This window comes from Musa acuminata, chromosome BXJ2-4, assembly GCF_036884655.1.
Source record: "Musa acuminata AAA Group cultivar baxijiao chromosome BXJ2-4, Cavendish_Baxijiao_AAA, whole genome shotgun sequence".
Taxonomy (NCBI): domain Eukaryota; kingdom Viridiplantae; phylum Streptophyta; class Magnoliopsida; order Zingiberales; family Musaceae; genus Musa; species Musa acuminata.
The window spans coordinates 8,904,240-8,919,095 of record NC_088341.1 but is presented as its reverse complement, the minus strand read 5'-3'; the positions used below and the strand labels follow the sequence as shown (position 1 = coordinate 8,919,095).

The window sequence follows — 14,856 nt, the reverse complement described above, 5'->3', positions numbered from 1 at the left end:
ACTACTAGTATAATCACATCTACTACTACATGATACTAATCATATCAATATCATAAACATAAAAAAATAAAAAATTAATAATCATTTTCAAATGTCATCTTCACATAAAACCTTTAAATTCATCAAATCATAAAGGCATGAAACATCAATCTCTCAATAGTCCTCAATCAACCAAAACCCTAATTGGAATAGCTCAATTGACTTAAATCAAACTCAATTCGATTATGATCTAACGAACCAGTCTCAAATCTTTATAGAATTGGTCTAGAATCACCATAGACTAGTCTAATTTAGATTTTATTGATCTTGATTAGGTTAAATATGTTTGAACTAGTCAAGTTAGTCTAGATTCACCCTAAACCAGCTTTAACTGATCAAACCTGTTTGATTTAGTCCATCAATGAGTTCAAACTAATAGAGAGGGAGAAAATTGGACCATATCGGATAGTGCTAACCTAAACTGAATCAACCCACCTGAGTCTTGGATGAGTCACATACACTACATATATATATTCTAAATAATAAGTTGATTTGAGGTACGACGGGCTATATAAAAAGAGCGACGATATGTCTAATGCCAATCGCGTAGCTAGATAGGCTTAACTTCATGAACTAGGCTAAGCCTCACTTATAAGCTGGGCTAAGCCTTACCATTGAACTAGGTCATGATTGGCTCACGAGTTGGTCCTAGATACATGAGTTGGGGTTTTATCTGACCACATTGATTGAGTTGTACCTAGCCGCATGAGCTAGCCCATGCATGGCCACACAGTTGGGTCGTACCTTACTATATGAGTTGGGTCATATATGGCCACATGGACTGGATCATACTTATGCACATGAGTTGGCTCATGCATAGCCACATGGTTGGGTCGTACCTTACCATATGGGTTGGCTCCTACCCGACCACATAGGTTGGGTCATGTTGAGTCACATGGGCTAGGTTGTACTTGGTCACATGAGCTAGATTGTACATAACCACATGGGTTGACTCGATTCGATCTGATCGATCAATTTAGACTCAAGCCAACCCCAATTAGACTATCTTATCAAATTAGATTTCAATATCTAAAATTATTAAAGAATGATTCAAATACATTAATTAAAACTTTAAATTGATGATCTTAAATTTAAAACTAATTATAGAAACTCACACATAATTTTTGAAACATAGATATATCCAATTAAATAAATTAGAACTATTATGCTAATCCAAAAATAAAATTTTAATAATTAAATTAATATTAAAATCTACTTAAGCTTAAGAGATCAATATAAATCAAATAATCATTCTAACATCACAAAATAATTATCATTACTTACTAATCATGAATTTTAAAATTAAAACATCATTGTACATAAAAAATTATAACAATCTCAACATCAAGATTTCAAAATATAAATTAAATATAGTTAAAAAATAAAAGATTATGCATCTTTTCGAGTATCTCATCATCGATATCATCTCCTCGAAAAGTTCTCTCCTCAATCCTCCTATTGTTAGGCTTAGTACGGAATGAGGGAGGAGTAGCCCTATTTATATAGGAGAAAATGAGATCTCCCCAAAAGATAAATAATAATTTAATTTTTAATTTATTTTTCTTTTGCTTTCACACACGAAGAAAGTAATATAATATTTATTCTTATAATTCACACAAAAAAATGGAATGTAAACTATTTACTTCCTAAATATAAAATCACTCATTAGGAAATAAATCAATTAATAATTTGATTAATTAGTAGAATTCCTAACTTATCCATGTGATTAAGGAAACTAAATGTAATTATTTCTTTAACTATAGTACACAAATATAGAAGTTAATAATGAAGTAATACATCATTTATAATAATTAATTTATGTTAAGAGAGAAATTATCGATGATTATATTTGGAGGACAAATTTGAGAATAAATTATTTGAGAAGAAACAAATTTTGCCTCATTAATATGAAAATCATTGACTTTGAAATATATATATATATAATTTTATCTCATTAATATATATTTCTATGATAAAAAAAAAGTTCACTATGATATATGATAATTAGTACTTATTTAAAAATAATGTAACTCAATAACAACTATCGAGTAGGCAACAAATAGTGTAGTACTAAATAAATAGTATTTTAAAAAATTAAATTATTTTATTAATAAAAAATATAATAACAATAACAATATGTAACATTTGTCAACGTATTACGTACCAATCGGTGGTTCGATAGGATGGATAACTCTCTAACAATTGAAAGTATATATATATCGTACTCTCATCGAATTGATATTTCTCACTAATATCATTAGTAGAATATCATTAGTTATATCTCATTGAAATCATATTCTTATGATTCGAAACAAATCATATTATCCTCCATCTAAATCCTCTCAAAACCTCACCGCGTTAGATGTTCATTGTAATCTACCGCTTGTAGAGAGATGAAAAAGGATTCAGTGGCACATAATTGGCCACATGGATCCGATCACATCTAACACAGGATCGAACTGATGGAATGAAGTGAGGACACGTATGGGATTCTACGAGGCCATGGACCTAACACTTGTCCTAAAGAGGAGCAGAAAGCTCACCATCATATTTCTCTTTTGTGGTTGTCGATTTTGATTTGGACTCACTAATCCACCAACCTGTTTGATACAAATATAACGTGTTAAATGGTTATTTTAACTCGACATGTTGTTATTTCTTTTTCTTCAATCATAAAAAAGGGGATAAAAAGAAGTCTTTTCGACCATTTTAGGAGCATTCTAAAATTAATTTGGTCTCTCTGAATTGGTTGTTTCTTTATTCAAAGAAAATTAATGGGTTGAAGTAGCTTTAATTTTATTTTTTATTATTTTTGTGCAATTATCGGATCGGATATTTCTTTCTTGATTTTTTTTTTTATGGTATACACTTCCATGAATGGCATTTGTAGAAAGTTGGAATTCATGGGAAATTTTTTTTTTTTTTTGAAAGAGGTGTTCTTTTTTTTCCTTTTCTTTTCGATCATTGTCGTCTTTTTATTATATTCTCTTATCCTTTTTATTGGATCATTTCATAAAATGAATTAGTTCAATTATTTAGTTTAATTGACTTACAAAAACCTCTCTATTTGATTGTTTTTGTTCTTAAATCTTTAATTGAAACTATATTTTTATGTATGAGTTGGAATCAATTAAATTTGAAGTCAATTTGCCTCCGTTATAGGCTAACAATATATTTGAACAATGTTTTAGTAGAGATGAGTAAGCCAATTCAAAAAATTATGATCCATAAGATTGATCTTCTTATACATAGGAGATTGGATCGTTTCACAAAGTGTAACTCATCTCGTAGACGAAGAATTAGATCAAATTCATCCATTGAAAGAGAGAGAGAGAGAGAGAGAGAGAGAGAGAGAGAGAGAGAGAGGAGGATGCGTTATTCACATTTAATTTGATGGTCAATTATAAATATCTATTCGCCAAAAACAAAAACAAAAAACAAAAACAAAACTTTTCCGTAAATTACCCAACAAGTTTTACCTTGAGATGGCCTCTGTTAAGAGGGAGAGATCATGAAGCTGTGAAGAGGCTTGCATTCATCCACGCTTGCTGCTAACTCACCACAACAATCTCTCTCTCTCTCTCTCTCTCTCTCTCTCTCTCTCTCTCTCTCTCGTTGGCAAAGGAAACCATAGCATTTGACTGCTAGCTATAAAAAGAGATGACGACATTAACTACATGGGGGCAAGTCATGAATTGCTCTAACGCTTACCTGTTTGAGTTCTGAGCGTGCAGAGAGAGAGAGAGAGAGAGAGAGAGATCTCTTCAAGGCAAGTAGCACCTCTGAGGTCCACCCATCTTCATGTGCAGCTGATGCAGTGATAGCTCTGTATCATAGGCCAAAGATGTGGCTATTGCAACCAACATGTTTGTTCGCGTGCCTTCTTCTGCGCCTGTCAAAGCTTCATCACTTGAACCTGCACACCACAGAATCCTGCTGTAGGCAGACCTCAATGTGCATACGTACGGTTTGAGCATCCACTGTATAAATGTACCGGCATCATCCTACCCCATTCTCCACAAGCAATCCTCAAGAACGGACCAATGAGACCTGAGATCTCCCATTATCATAGTCTTATCGGCCCTCGACCCCTTCGACTGTTGCACCGATCTTTCAAGCACCATCCACAGTCCCCGTTCCTCTATGAACGGGCAATGAGCACTTCTCCCCATCATGAGCCAGCACAGCAGCAACGAGGAGGAAGCGTTGTGGCAGCACTTGAAGAGGAGAAGGAAGAGAAGGCTCGCTGTGAATGGGACTTCCGGCTCTCAACCGTGGTCTCCCCGTCTACGGCTGCCGGAGAGGTTTCTGACGCCATCGGCGCCATCGAGTTCGACCCCACCGACCGCCTCTTGGCCACCGGCGGCATCGCCAGGAAGATACGAATATACAGCCTCGGCACTTTGCTTCCGGAAAGCCGCGACTCGAGCCTGACCTTCTCCGATCACTCGACTGCTTGTCTGTTGTGTATTTGCACGCCGGCGAAGCTCAGCAGCCTGCGGTGGCGGCCTGACTCTAGTGGCCGCACCGTTGGCTCGGGTGACTACGACGGCGTCGTCACGGAGTACGACGTGGAGCGCAACGTGGCCGTCTTCGAGCGCGACGAGCATGCCGGGCGCCGCGTCTGGAGCGTGGACTACTCCGTCAGCGGGTACCTCGGCGCGTCGGGGTCCGACGACGGCACGGTGCAGCTATGGGACTCGAGGTGCGAGAACGGCGGGCGCGTGGCGGCCGCGCGCGCCGGCGGGGCGGTCTGCAGCGTGGAGTTCGACCCCGAGGGGGGGCCGTGGGTGGGGGCGGGGAGCGCCGACCGGCACGCGTACGTGTTCGACGTGCGGGCGGTCTCGGCGGGGCCAGTGGCGGCGCTCGGCGGGCACGGGCGGGCGGTGACGTACGTCCGCTTCGCGCAGGGCGGGCGGAGTGTGGTGACGTCGGGGACGGACGGGTCTCACCGGCTGTGGGAGTGGGCGGAGGGGAGGGAGGTCCGGGCGTACCGCGGCCACGTGAACTCACGCAGCTTCGTCGGCATGTCTGTGTGGCGAGGGGCGGGGCTCGTCGGCAGCGGGTCGGAGAGCAACGAGGTGTTCGTTTACGACCTCCGGTGGAAGGAGCCGATATGGGTGCGGGGATTCGGTCCAAGGAGGGAGGAGGGGGGCGCGTTCGTCGGCGCGGTGAGTTGGAGGCAGGCTGTGTCGGGGCCTGGAGAGGGCGCGCTCGTGGCCGGCGGATCGGACGGGGTCTTGCAGGTCTTCGTTGGCAGGAAGAAGACTGAGTCTGGGTGAATTGCAACGCTGCATGCATCATTATGGTTTCACTGCATGGTTCGTAGCCCTGTCTTCACGTAAGACATAAAGCGTCACGCTCTAACGAGTCTGAAGTGTTACTGTGAATAAGATTGGAGCAAATAGAAGATTTCAGAGTTGAAATAATTTGTTGGATTTCTTGCAAAACTATTTGTAATAATTCTTTTAGGAAAATAATGAACTCTAAATGCAATGTTTGTTACTATGATTGACAGAGTTTTATGCCGAGAAAAATAGCTTATTAATAGCAAAAAAACTCAAGACTTGTAGTAAAAATGAGTAGTTCACCATAATTTTGAGGCAACCTAAACTAATAGAGAAGGATCCAACTTAATTATTGTTGTGGGAAACAGCCCTGAGTCGTGGCTTCAGGGCCGACGCAGCTCGGTTCGGGTCCGGACGATTGGGATCTCCCTAGGGCATTTCTCGAGCCCGTCGAGGTGGTCGCGCTGAGGTGGTCCGATCGGGACGGGGTGGCCGCTTCCTCTGGGCAAGGGCTCCTCGCCTGCGCGTTCCGCAGGGACCTTCGGCTTCGGACCTACACAAAAGTCGAGTCGGGAAGCTCGACCCGACCCCTCCGACAATCAAGTCAGTTGATGTGAAGGGGATTTCAGATGAAGAAGTCTTTTTGGTATCTGTCTCCCTCCCCCCCTCCCTCTCCTGATGAACGAGAGGGTATTTATAGGGAAGCTTACTGCTTCCTGAGCTGCTCGCTTGCAGGGGGCAGGCTGGTAGCGTCTGACACTTGTGTTGGCGTGGCGTGAAGAATTGAGCTCGAGCAGGGTGTTAATGTGCCTCGGTCGACGTTCCGGTCTGCATTGACCAGGTGCTGTCGCGTCGATCGAGGCATGAGGCATCATCTGATGTCAGCCGAGTCTTATCATAATTACTATCCTCATCATATTCCCCCCTGGAAAGAAGCTATGCGTCGGTCGTTGTAACGGGAGTCCGAGGCATGGCTTCAGCTTTCAGGCGGGCTGGCCGCGCAAGCGCGGTCTCGGGGAGCATGGAGCCGAGGAGCACGATGCAGGCGGGCTGGCCGCGCTGGTGTGTCTCGGGGAGCATGGGGCCGAGGAGCACGACACAGGTGGGCTGGCCGCGCAAGTGTGTCTCGGGGAGCATGGAGTCGAGGAGCACGATGCAAGCGGGCTGGCCGCACAGGTGTGGTCTCGGGCATCATGCGGCCGAGGAGCACGACGCAGGGGGGCATGCCACGCAGGTGTGGTCTCAGGCATCATGCGGCCGAGGAGCACGACACAGGCGGGTAGGCCGAATAGGTGTGGTCTCGGGCAACACGACCGAGGGACGTGGCTCAGGCGGGCAGGCCGCGCTGAGGTGGACTCGGGTAGTCGAGGGACGTGGCTCAGGCCGAGGGATACGGCTCGGGCGGGAAGGCCGCCCTGAGGGGAACTTGGCAGTCTACGGCCGAGGGATAGGGCTCAGGCGGGAATGCCGCCTTGAGGTGGGCTCAGGCAGTCTATGGCCGAGGGATACGGCTCAAGCGGGAAGGCCGCCCCGAGGTTGACTCGGTAGTCTTCGGCCGAGGGATACGACTCAGGGCGGGAAGGCCGCGCTGAGGTGGACTTGGCAATCTTCAGCCGAGGGACACGGCTCAAGCGGGCAGGCCGCGCTGAGGTGAACTCGGCAGTTTACGACCGAGGGACACGGCTCAGGCGGGCAGGCCGCGCTGAGGTGAACATGGCAGTCTTCGGCCGAGGGATACGACTCAGGCCGAGGGACACAGCTCAGGCGGGCAGGTCGCGCTGAGGTGAACTTGACAGTCTTCTGCCAAGAGACATGGCTCGGGCGGGGAGGCCGCCTTGAGGTGGACTCGGCAGTCTTCGGCCGAGGGACACGGCTCAGGTGGGCAGGCCGCGCTGAGGTGGACTCGGCAGTCTACGGCCGAGGGACACGGCTCAGGTGGGTAGGCCACACTGAGGTGAACTCGGCAGTCTTCGACCGAGAGACACGGCTCGGGCCGAGGGACACGACTCAGGCAGGCAGACTGCGCTGAGGTAGACTCGGGTAGTCTACGGCCGAGAGACATGTCTCGGGCGGGGAGGCCGCCCTGAGGTAGACTCGAGTATTCTACGGCCGAGGCATGTAGATTCAGAAGGGTTTAAGCCGGGGCTAACCGTGTGCCGAGAGACGGTCAGGCAGATACTGAACCTTCGCTCGGAAGAGACTGAGGCAGGGCTTAGATTGCTTTTCATGAGGACTACATCGGGTAGCCACCGCGAGTCCTTGACCTCTTCTATGGAGCCCACTGCCAGAAGTCATCCCTTCTCCTCACGGTCTCCCAGGCCTCCGCTGCGATGTACCGATTAGCCCGTTTGAGCATCTCTGGCACCGTGGTGGGAGGTCGCTCCGCGAGGGACCAGAAGAATCTGGAAGGTCGCAAGCCTATCATAAATGCCTGCACTAACAGAGAGGGGTGAGTGCCCCACAAACCCCGGATTTACTTGGCAAAGTGATCCGCAAAATGTGAGAGGGGCTCGTCCTCCCTTTGTTAGAGTCCGAGGAGCAGTGCCGCGGAAGGCTTCGGCCGTGTATAGGCCACGATGTGGAGCTCGAAGTCCTTGACGAGCTGGTCGAAGGACGCAATCGTTCCGGTCTTAAAGCCGTCGTACCATGCGTGGGCCGACCCTCTCAGAGTGGTAGGAAACGGTCTGCACATCAGGGCATCAGCGGTTCCGTATAGCGCCATTTGGGCGCGAAAAGTAGTCACATGGTCCGTTGGGTCGGTGGAGCCCTCGTAAGCGTCCAAAGAGGGGAGCTGGAAGTCCGGGGGATTGTCTGATCCCGTATCTCGGGCGTGAATGGAGACCCTTGGTGTGCATCCTCCCCGAGCTCTCCCTTGGACCTACGAACCTCTTTCTGCACCTCATCGAGTCGCTGGCTGACGAAGCGATACTGGGCCCGCAGGGAGTCCGAAGAGAGTGCCTCGGATTCTGGGCGGCCGCTCAGGCTTGCCATCACTAGATCCCCGAGTGGGGCTGGTCCGACCCGAGGCGAAGTGGGGGGCTCGGGAAGTGTCATGTGGGCCCGAACGGGTGCCTTGCGTTGTCGCAGTGGTTCGATCGCAGAAGGGTGCACCAGATAAGAAACGAGCGGGATAATGGTTTGCACAATATCCATCAGAGCTCAGACTTGACGAGCGAGGTCCTGAAAGGCCACGGATGACACGGGCGTCGTCGGTCGGCGACAAGCCCGGGTCATTGAATATTCGCCAATATCGTTCTGAGGTCGTGGTAGGGTGTTCGTCACGATGGTCTCCGTACGGGGGATGTACCCCCGAGGCTTCAGTCGAGTGTGACCACTCAGCCGTGGGCTCATCTGAGCCACTCGGGTGATCACCCGACATTCCGAGCCCTCCTTCTAGCGCCAATCTGTTGTGGGAAACAGCCTTGAATCGTGGTCTCGAGGCCGACGCGGCTCGGTTCGAGTCCGGATGACGGGGATCTCCCTAGGGCGTTCCTCGAGCCCGCCGAGGTGGTCGTGCTGAGGTGGTCCGATCGGGATGGGGTGGCCGCTTTCTCCGGGCAAGGGCTCCTCGCTTGCGCGTTCCGCGGGGACCTTCAGCTTCGGACCTGCACAAAGGTTGGGTCGGGAAGCTCGACCCGACCCCTCCGACGATCAAGTCAGTTGATGTGAAGGGGATTTCAGATGAAGAAGTATTTTTGGTGTCTGTCTCCCTCCCCCCCCCCCCCCCCCCCCCCCCTCCCTCTCCTGATGAACGAGAGGATATTTATAGGAAAGCCCTCCCCCCCTCCCTCTCCTGATGAACGAGAGGGTATTTATAGGAAAGCTTACTGCTTCCTGAGTTGCCCGCTTGCAAGGGGCAGGCTGGTAGCGTCTGACACTTGTGTTGGCGTCTGACACTTGTGTTGGCGTGGCGTGAAGAATTAAGCTTAGCAGGGTGTTAATGTGCCTCGGTCGACGTTCCGGTCCGCATTGACCAGGTGCTGTCGCATCGATCGAGACGTGAGACATCATCTGATGTCAGCCGAGTCTTATCATAATTACTATCCTCATCAATTATCAATTATGATTTAACGATAACAATTCTTGTATTATTTAATGATCAAACAAGTAAAGATCAGCGGAGGATTCCAAATTTTCTGTGTTTTTAAAGCAACATTATTGATATCAGCTCAGTCAAAAAAATAAATAAATGAAAAAGTAAAAAGGGGCGTTGCGAGAATCGAACTCGCGACCTCTCGCACCCAAAGCGAGAATCATACCACTAGACCAAACGCCCTGTTATGCGTTACTGTTTAGTTTTACTATTAGTATTTAGAATTTTATAATTCAGTGATCAAAACATAATCGATGATGACGGCACTTGACGGCGTTGATCAATGTGACTTTGATGGGCTTTTGTGACGACTTGGGATGAGCCCGTTGCAATCCATGGCAGTTTTCGTTAAGATGCTGTGCATACATTGTTGAAGAGTAGTCTCCGTGTGACACTACTTGATATCGGTGATTGATAGTGGTAATAATGATGGGACGTGCGTTGACATTAGCTCCTCCAAGATAACGATCGGGGCATGCCACATCCTACGCAAGCCCGTTTATTCACGTAACGCCCACATTGGTGTCGGACGCTATCGAAAGTACGGACCTACCCCTGCAAGCGGGCACATTAGGAAACAATAAGCTTCCCTTTAAAAACCCTCGTGTTCGACTCAAGGGGAAGGAAAGAAAATGAGCAAAGACTAAAACCCCCGATGACTATCAACTAACTTGATCGTCAAAAAGATCGGGTTGCCCAAGCGAGGAGTTCCCTTCCAAAGGAAACGATCGTCCCGTCACGATTGGACAACCGCGGTCGGCCACCTCAGCAATCCCGAGGATCACTCAACAAGATTTCCGGTCATTCGATCCCGAATCCAATCGGGTTGGCTGCGAGGCTACCTTAACGTTGTTCCCCCACAACACTACTAATACTAATCGAATACTGATCCCTGTAAGAAAAGTCATTACAGTAATATTCTAACGGCTAGCGAAAGCGTGGATTCCAAATTAACTACAAAATATTTGATTTGAAAAGAGAAAAAAAAAATCTGCTGGACTCAACAGCCCCCGTCAGTCAACCCTCTTCAAGAAACGAGAGGAGTTCTGATCTCAGATCCCCCCCCCTCCACGTCCCAATGGACGAGTAGAATATGCCCACCTACTCCTGCTTGCTTAAAGCTCGTCATGTGAATCATCTTCGTCACCGCCATCGGAACCACCGGGTGCGCCGCCGGACCTCTGATACACTGCAGAAATGATGGGGTTGCAAACAGCTTCCACCTCCTTGAGCTTCTCCTCGTAGTCCTCCTTCTCGGCGCTCTGGTTGTCGTCGAGCCACTCGAGTGCGTCCTTCAGGGCCGCTTCTATCTTCTCCTTCTCCTCGTTCTCGATCTTGTCAGCCAGCTTGTCCTTCTCGTTGACGGTGTTTTTCATATTGTACACGTAGGTCTCCAGTTGGTTGCGCGCGTCGATCTTCTCCTTCACTTTCCTGTCCTCCTCGGCGAACTCCTCCGCCTCGCGAACCATGCGGTCGATCTCTTCCTGGCTGAGACGCCCCTTCTCGTTGGTGATGGTGATCTTCTCGGACTTGCCGGTGCCCTTGTCTTCTGCCTTGACGTTCAGAATGCCATTGGCATCAACCTCGAACGTGACCTCAATCTGAGGTGTGCCTCTGTTTTGCCACGACAAAAAAGACTTCACTTTAGTGACAGGAAATAAGAATCTTGAACATGTAATCCGAAGAGCACAAGGAAGACAAACCTAGGTGCCGGTGGAATTCCAGATAAATCAAACTTGCCTAGCAGCCTGCAATCCTTGGTGAGACTCCTCTCGCCTTCGAAGACCTATACAGCAGTATATATATTAGGGGGGGCAAAAGATTCGTGCGGAGTTCCTAGCAACTTGGAAGGAGGGAAAGATCAGTTACCTGGATGGAGACGATGGTCTGCTGATCTTGGTAAGTCGTGAAAACCTGTGATTTCTTGGTTGGGATGACTGTGTTTCTTGGAATTAACTTCGTCATTACTCCACCAACAGTCTCGATTCCGAGGGTAAGAGGTGCCACATCCAAAAGAAGAATGTCTGCGTGGGACGATGACGGAATTAAGCATTCAAGCAATTAAAGATGAAATGTTCAGAGAATGGCAGTGCGGATGATGGACGATCGTTACCTTTGGTTTCTTCACCACCTTCTCCGCTCAAGATGCTTCCTTGCACAGCTGCACCATATGCCACGGCCTCATCGGGGTTAACACCCTTGTTTGGTTCCTTTCCATCGAAGTAATCCTTTAAGAGCTGTTGGACCTTCGGAATCCTTGTGCTCCCACCAACGAGCACGATTTCATCGATCTGGTGCTTCTCCAGCCCAGCGTCTTCCATAGCTTTCTTGACAGGTCCCATGGTCTTCCTGAATAGATCATTGTTTAGCTCTTCAAAACGGGCACGAGTCAGAGGCTCTGAGAAATCCAAGCCTTCGTAGAGCGATTCGATCTCGACGCGGACTTGGTGCTGGTTACTCAGAGCTCTCTTGGCACGCTCGCACTCCCTCCTCAACTTCCCGAGCGCACGGTTATCCTTACTGATGTCCTTCCCATGCTTCTTCTTGATCAATTTAATAAAGTATTCCATAATTCTCTGATCGAAGTCTTCACCTGCGGAAGGAAATGGAATGATGAATTAGCTACAAAAGCATGGCATGTCAAACTTAGCTATGGGCTCCTAATTAGCAAGCCAGTAACTCAAGAGACCGCATTTTCCTAGTAAATCTCATCGAATACCCAACACAATAGTCAGTAAAAGAGTATTAATCCAGAGACCAGCGTTGCTATATTCCATCCTACGAATGAATTTGCAGTAATCCTAGAGGCCACTATATCAGTAGTCTTTTTGAGTATTAATCCAAGAGAGACGGAAGTTCAATTGCAATCATCTTTTGTGCTTGTCTTCAATCTGATATCAAGACTAAGCTTGCAGAGAGAGTAGTTTTCCGGGGATAACAATATTACCTCCGAGATGAGTGTCGCCATTGGTCGCCAGTACTTCGAAAACTCCATTATCAATGGTCAAGATGCTAACATCGAATGTACCACCACCAAGGTCGAAAACAAGAATGTTCTTCTCACCACCCTTCTTGTCCAGACCATATGCTATGGCAGCAGCAGTGGGTTCATTGATTATTCTAGCCACATTCAAGCCAGCAATTATTCCGGCATCCTTGGTCGCCTGTCTTTGAGCATCATTGAAGTAAGCTGGAGGACAAATAAGGACGCAGATGAGATTACTTTCTGGGAAAAAAAAGCATAGAATTAGACATGAAGGAAACCTTTATACCTGGAACAGTAACCACGGCATCCTTAATTTTCTTTCCGAGGAAAGCCTCCGCTGTCTCCTTCATCTTCGTCAGAACCATTGCACTTATTTCCTCGGGACTGAACACTTTAACTTCCCCGTCCTTGATCTTGACTTGGATATAAGGTTTACCATCTTTGTTAACAATTTTGTATGGTACAAGTTTCATGTCCCTCTGTACTTCCTTATCCTCAAATCTGCAGATTGAGAAGTTTTGAGCATCTAATAACATATAGAACACAGAAAGGCCTCCAGTAACAGATAATTATGAAGAAAAGGAACTCACTTTCTTCCAATAAGTCTTTTGACATCAAAAATGGTCCTTTCAGGATTCACAGCTGCCAGATTCTTTGCAGCCTCACCAATCAATCTCTCAGAATCAGTGAACGCCACCCACGAAGGGGTAATGCGGTTTCCTTGGTCATTGGCTATGATTTCCACATGGCCATTCTTGTAGACACCAACACAAGAGTAGGTGGTGCCAAGATCTATCCCAATAACGGTTCCCAACTTGGTGGCCTCTTCTTTAGCCACCGAGAAAGCAAATAAAGATCCTGCAAACGTATACGGTAAACCGATAAGTCTCTGCTTTGTCACCGCTAGATAGTCAGGCATTTTCAGGAAACAGAATCGAACATCCTTATGATTCAAAATGAACACTAAGCTTACAGACAGCTCAATTTAGGAGAATTCACGGAGATTAAGAAGGCAACAGACTTTCAAAACATTGTTCAAGTTCAAGAGAATCAGCAAGCTTCGGCCACGATAGATCCAATTAGTTGTCCGCATATTGTTCTTGCCATTTGATTATGATCATTGCCACATGAAAATTGTTGTAGTGTTCTGTTTGTGGTTAGATATTGAAATGGTTACGATTCCGCAGAAGCTACCCACGTGAGAGACAACGGAAAATGCCGTCAATCACCTTCCCAGGATTTTCTTTTTATTAGCATTATGCAGACAACTCGAAAAAACTTTTAAGAAATCAAAGAAGAGAAGATTATATAAGCTACTTTTCAGAGAGAATTCTCAATCACGTTCTAATCCAAGATCCGATAACAAAATCTGACAGAAACAAACAACAATCAACAGAGCCAAAACATTATATGATCTATATCTGCACAAGTATAGCAAGCTTCCCTCGCTGTAGATCTTATCAATCTGGATCTAGAAAATGAAACAGAAAAAAGGGGAAATCAGATCGGATTCCCCGCATCCATTCACCAAGGCCTAGAGATCAAGACCGAAGCAACCAGATCAAACACAAGCGGAGACCGAGACGCCGCGAGATCAGAACAGGAAAACATACCGGCGACCAAGAGGCCCAACAAGATCATGGAACCGCGATTCCGCGACGACGAACCCATAGTCGCTCCCCTCCTTGAAGCTTCCACTCCGCCGAAACGGCCAATAAAACACTCTCTCTCGATCAAGAGCACTTTCGACGGTGCCTCGACCGTAATATATAGTGGATTCGGAGTCGGCGAGCTAGAACAATCTAGATCCGTTTCGACCACTGGGAGCGAAACGAACATGTCATCTCGCTTACGTGGACCAATAGGCATTCAATATGTGAGAGCGATGACCAATGAGCCAGAGCCATGTTGTTGGGCCGACGAGAGCCGTCCGTTTCCAATCTCACGTCCGTGAAGCCGTCACGCGTTCCCTCGGTAATCGGCCTGGGATAGCTGGACCCCTACGCGAACTTTAAAGGTACCCACATTTTAACTACCCTGCCTGCCTACCTTCGTTGTGGTTGCAGGTTTCCATGGGACCCACCTTGCAATCATCTCTGCTACCATAAAACTAATTTAAATTTATATAAAGAGAGCTATTCATCACAAAATGATTTAATCAAAATTGCATTCTTTATGATCAAAAGAATGACTTGCAGTTCACAACATACAATAATGATATAATCCCAGTGGTCAAAGGACTCTTTGTCAATGACCTTAATATAATATAATATGGAAGCATTCGAAAATATAACCACGGATTAGATTTCTAATAACCCCATCTGCAGACAGGAAATTGACTATGTTTCAAAGGAATGTTGTGACTTTCGTTTTTCTCTCATTTTTATCTTTTTAATATTGATAAAATTATTTAATCTCACATTGGTTGAGAAGTATGAGAATCAATGACT

At 46.7% G+C, this 14,856-nt stretch overlaps 2 protein-coding genes and 1 non-coding gene across 3 annotated transcripts; 1 reads left to right on the top strand and 2 right to left on the bottom strand.

Annotated features, from left to right (window-relative positions):
• Positions 1-3,708: 3,708 nt before the first annotated feature.
• Positions 3,709-5,547, top strand: LOC135608989 (WD repeat-containing protein RUP2-like). Its single transcript, XM_065102079.1, has one exon. It carries the CDS (start codon positions 4,083-4,085, stop codon positions 5,319-5,321), a length of 1,239 nt encoding a protein of 412 aa, XP_064958151.1. The 5' UTR covers positions 3,709-4,082; the 3' UTR covers positions 5,322-5,547.
• A 3,984-nt stretch (positions 5,548-9,531) lies between these two features.
• Positions 9,532-9,603, bottom strand: TRNAP-UGG (transfer RNA proline (anticodon UGG)). The gene has a single exon. It is a non-coding gene; the product is annotated as a tRNA-Pro (tRNA).
• A 692-nt stretch (positions 9,604-10,295) lies between these two features.
• Positions 10,296-14,150, bottom strand: LOC103981236 (luminal-binding protein 2). The gene is made up of 8 exons (XM_009397888.3): positions 14,020-14,150; positions 12,997-13,264; positions 12,693-12,907; positions 12,368-12,610; positions 11,534-12,013; positions 11,290-11,444; positions 11,124-11,206; positions 10,296-11,034 (listed from the first exon to the last, which is right to left on the bottom strand). Exons 1-8 carry the CDS (start codon positions 14,075-14,077, stop codon positions 10,536-10,538), a joined length of 2,001 nt encoding a protein of 666 aa, XP_009396163.2. The 5' UTR covers positions 14,078-14,150; the 3' UTR covers positions 10,296-10,535.
• Between the last annotated feature and the right edge of the window lie 706 nt (positions 14,151-14,856).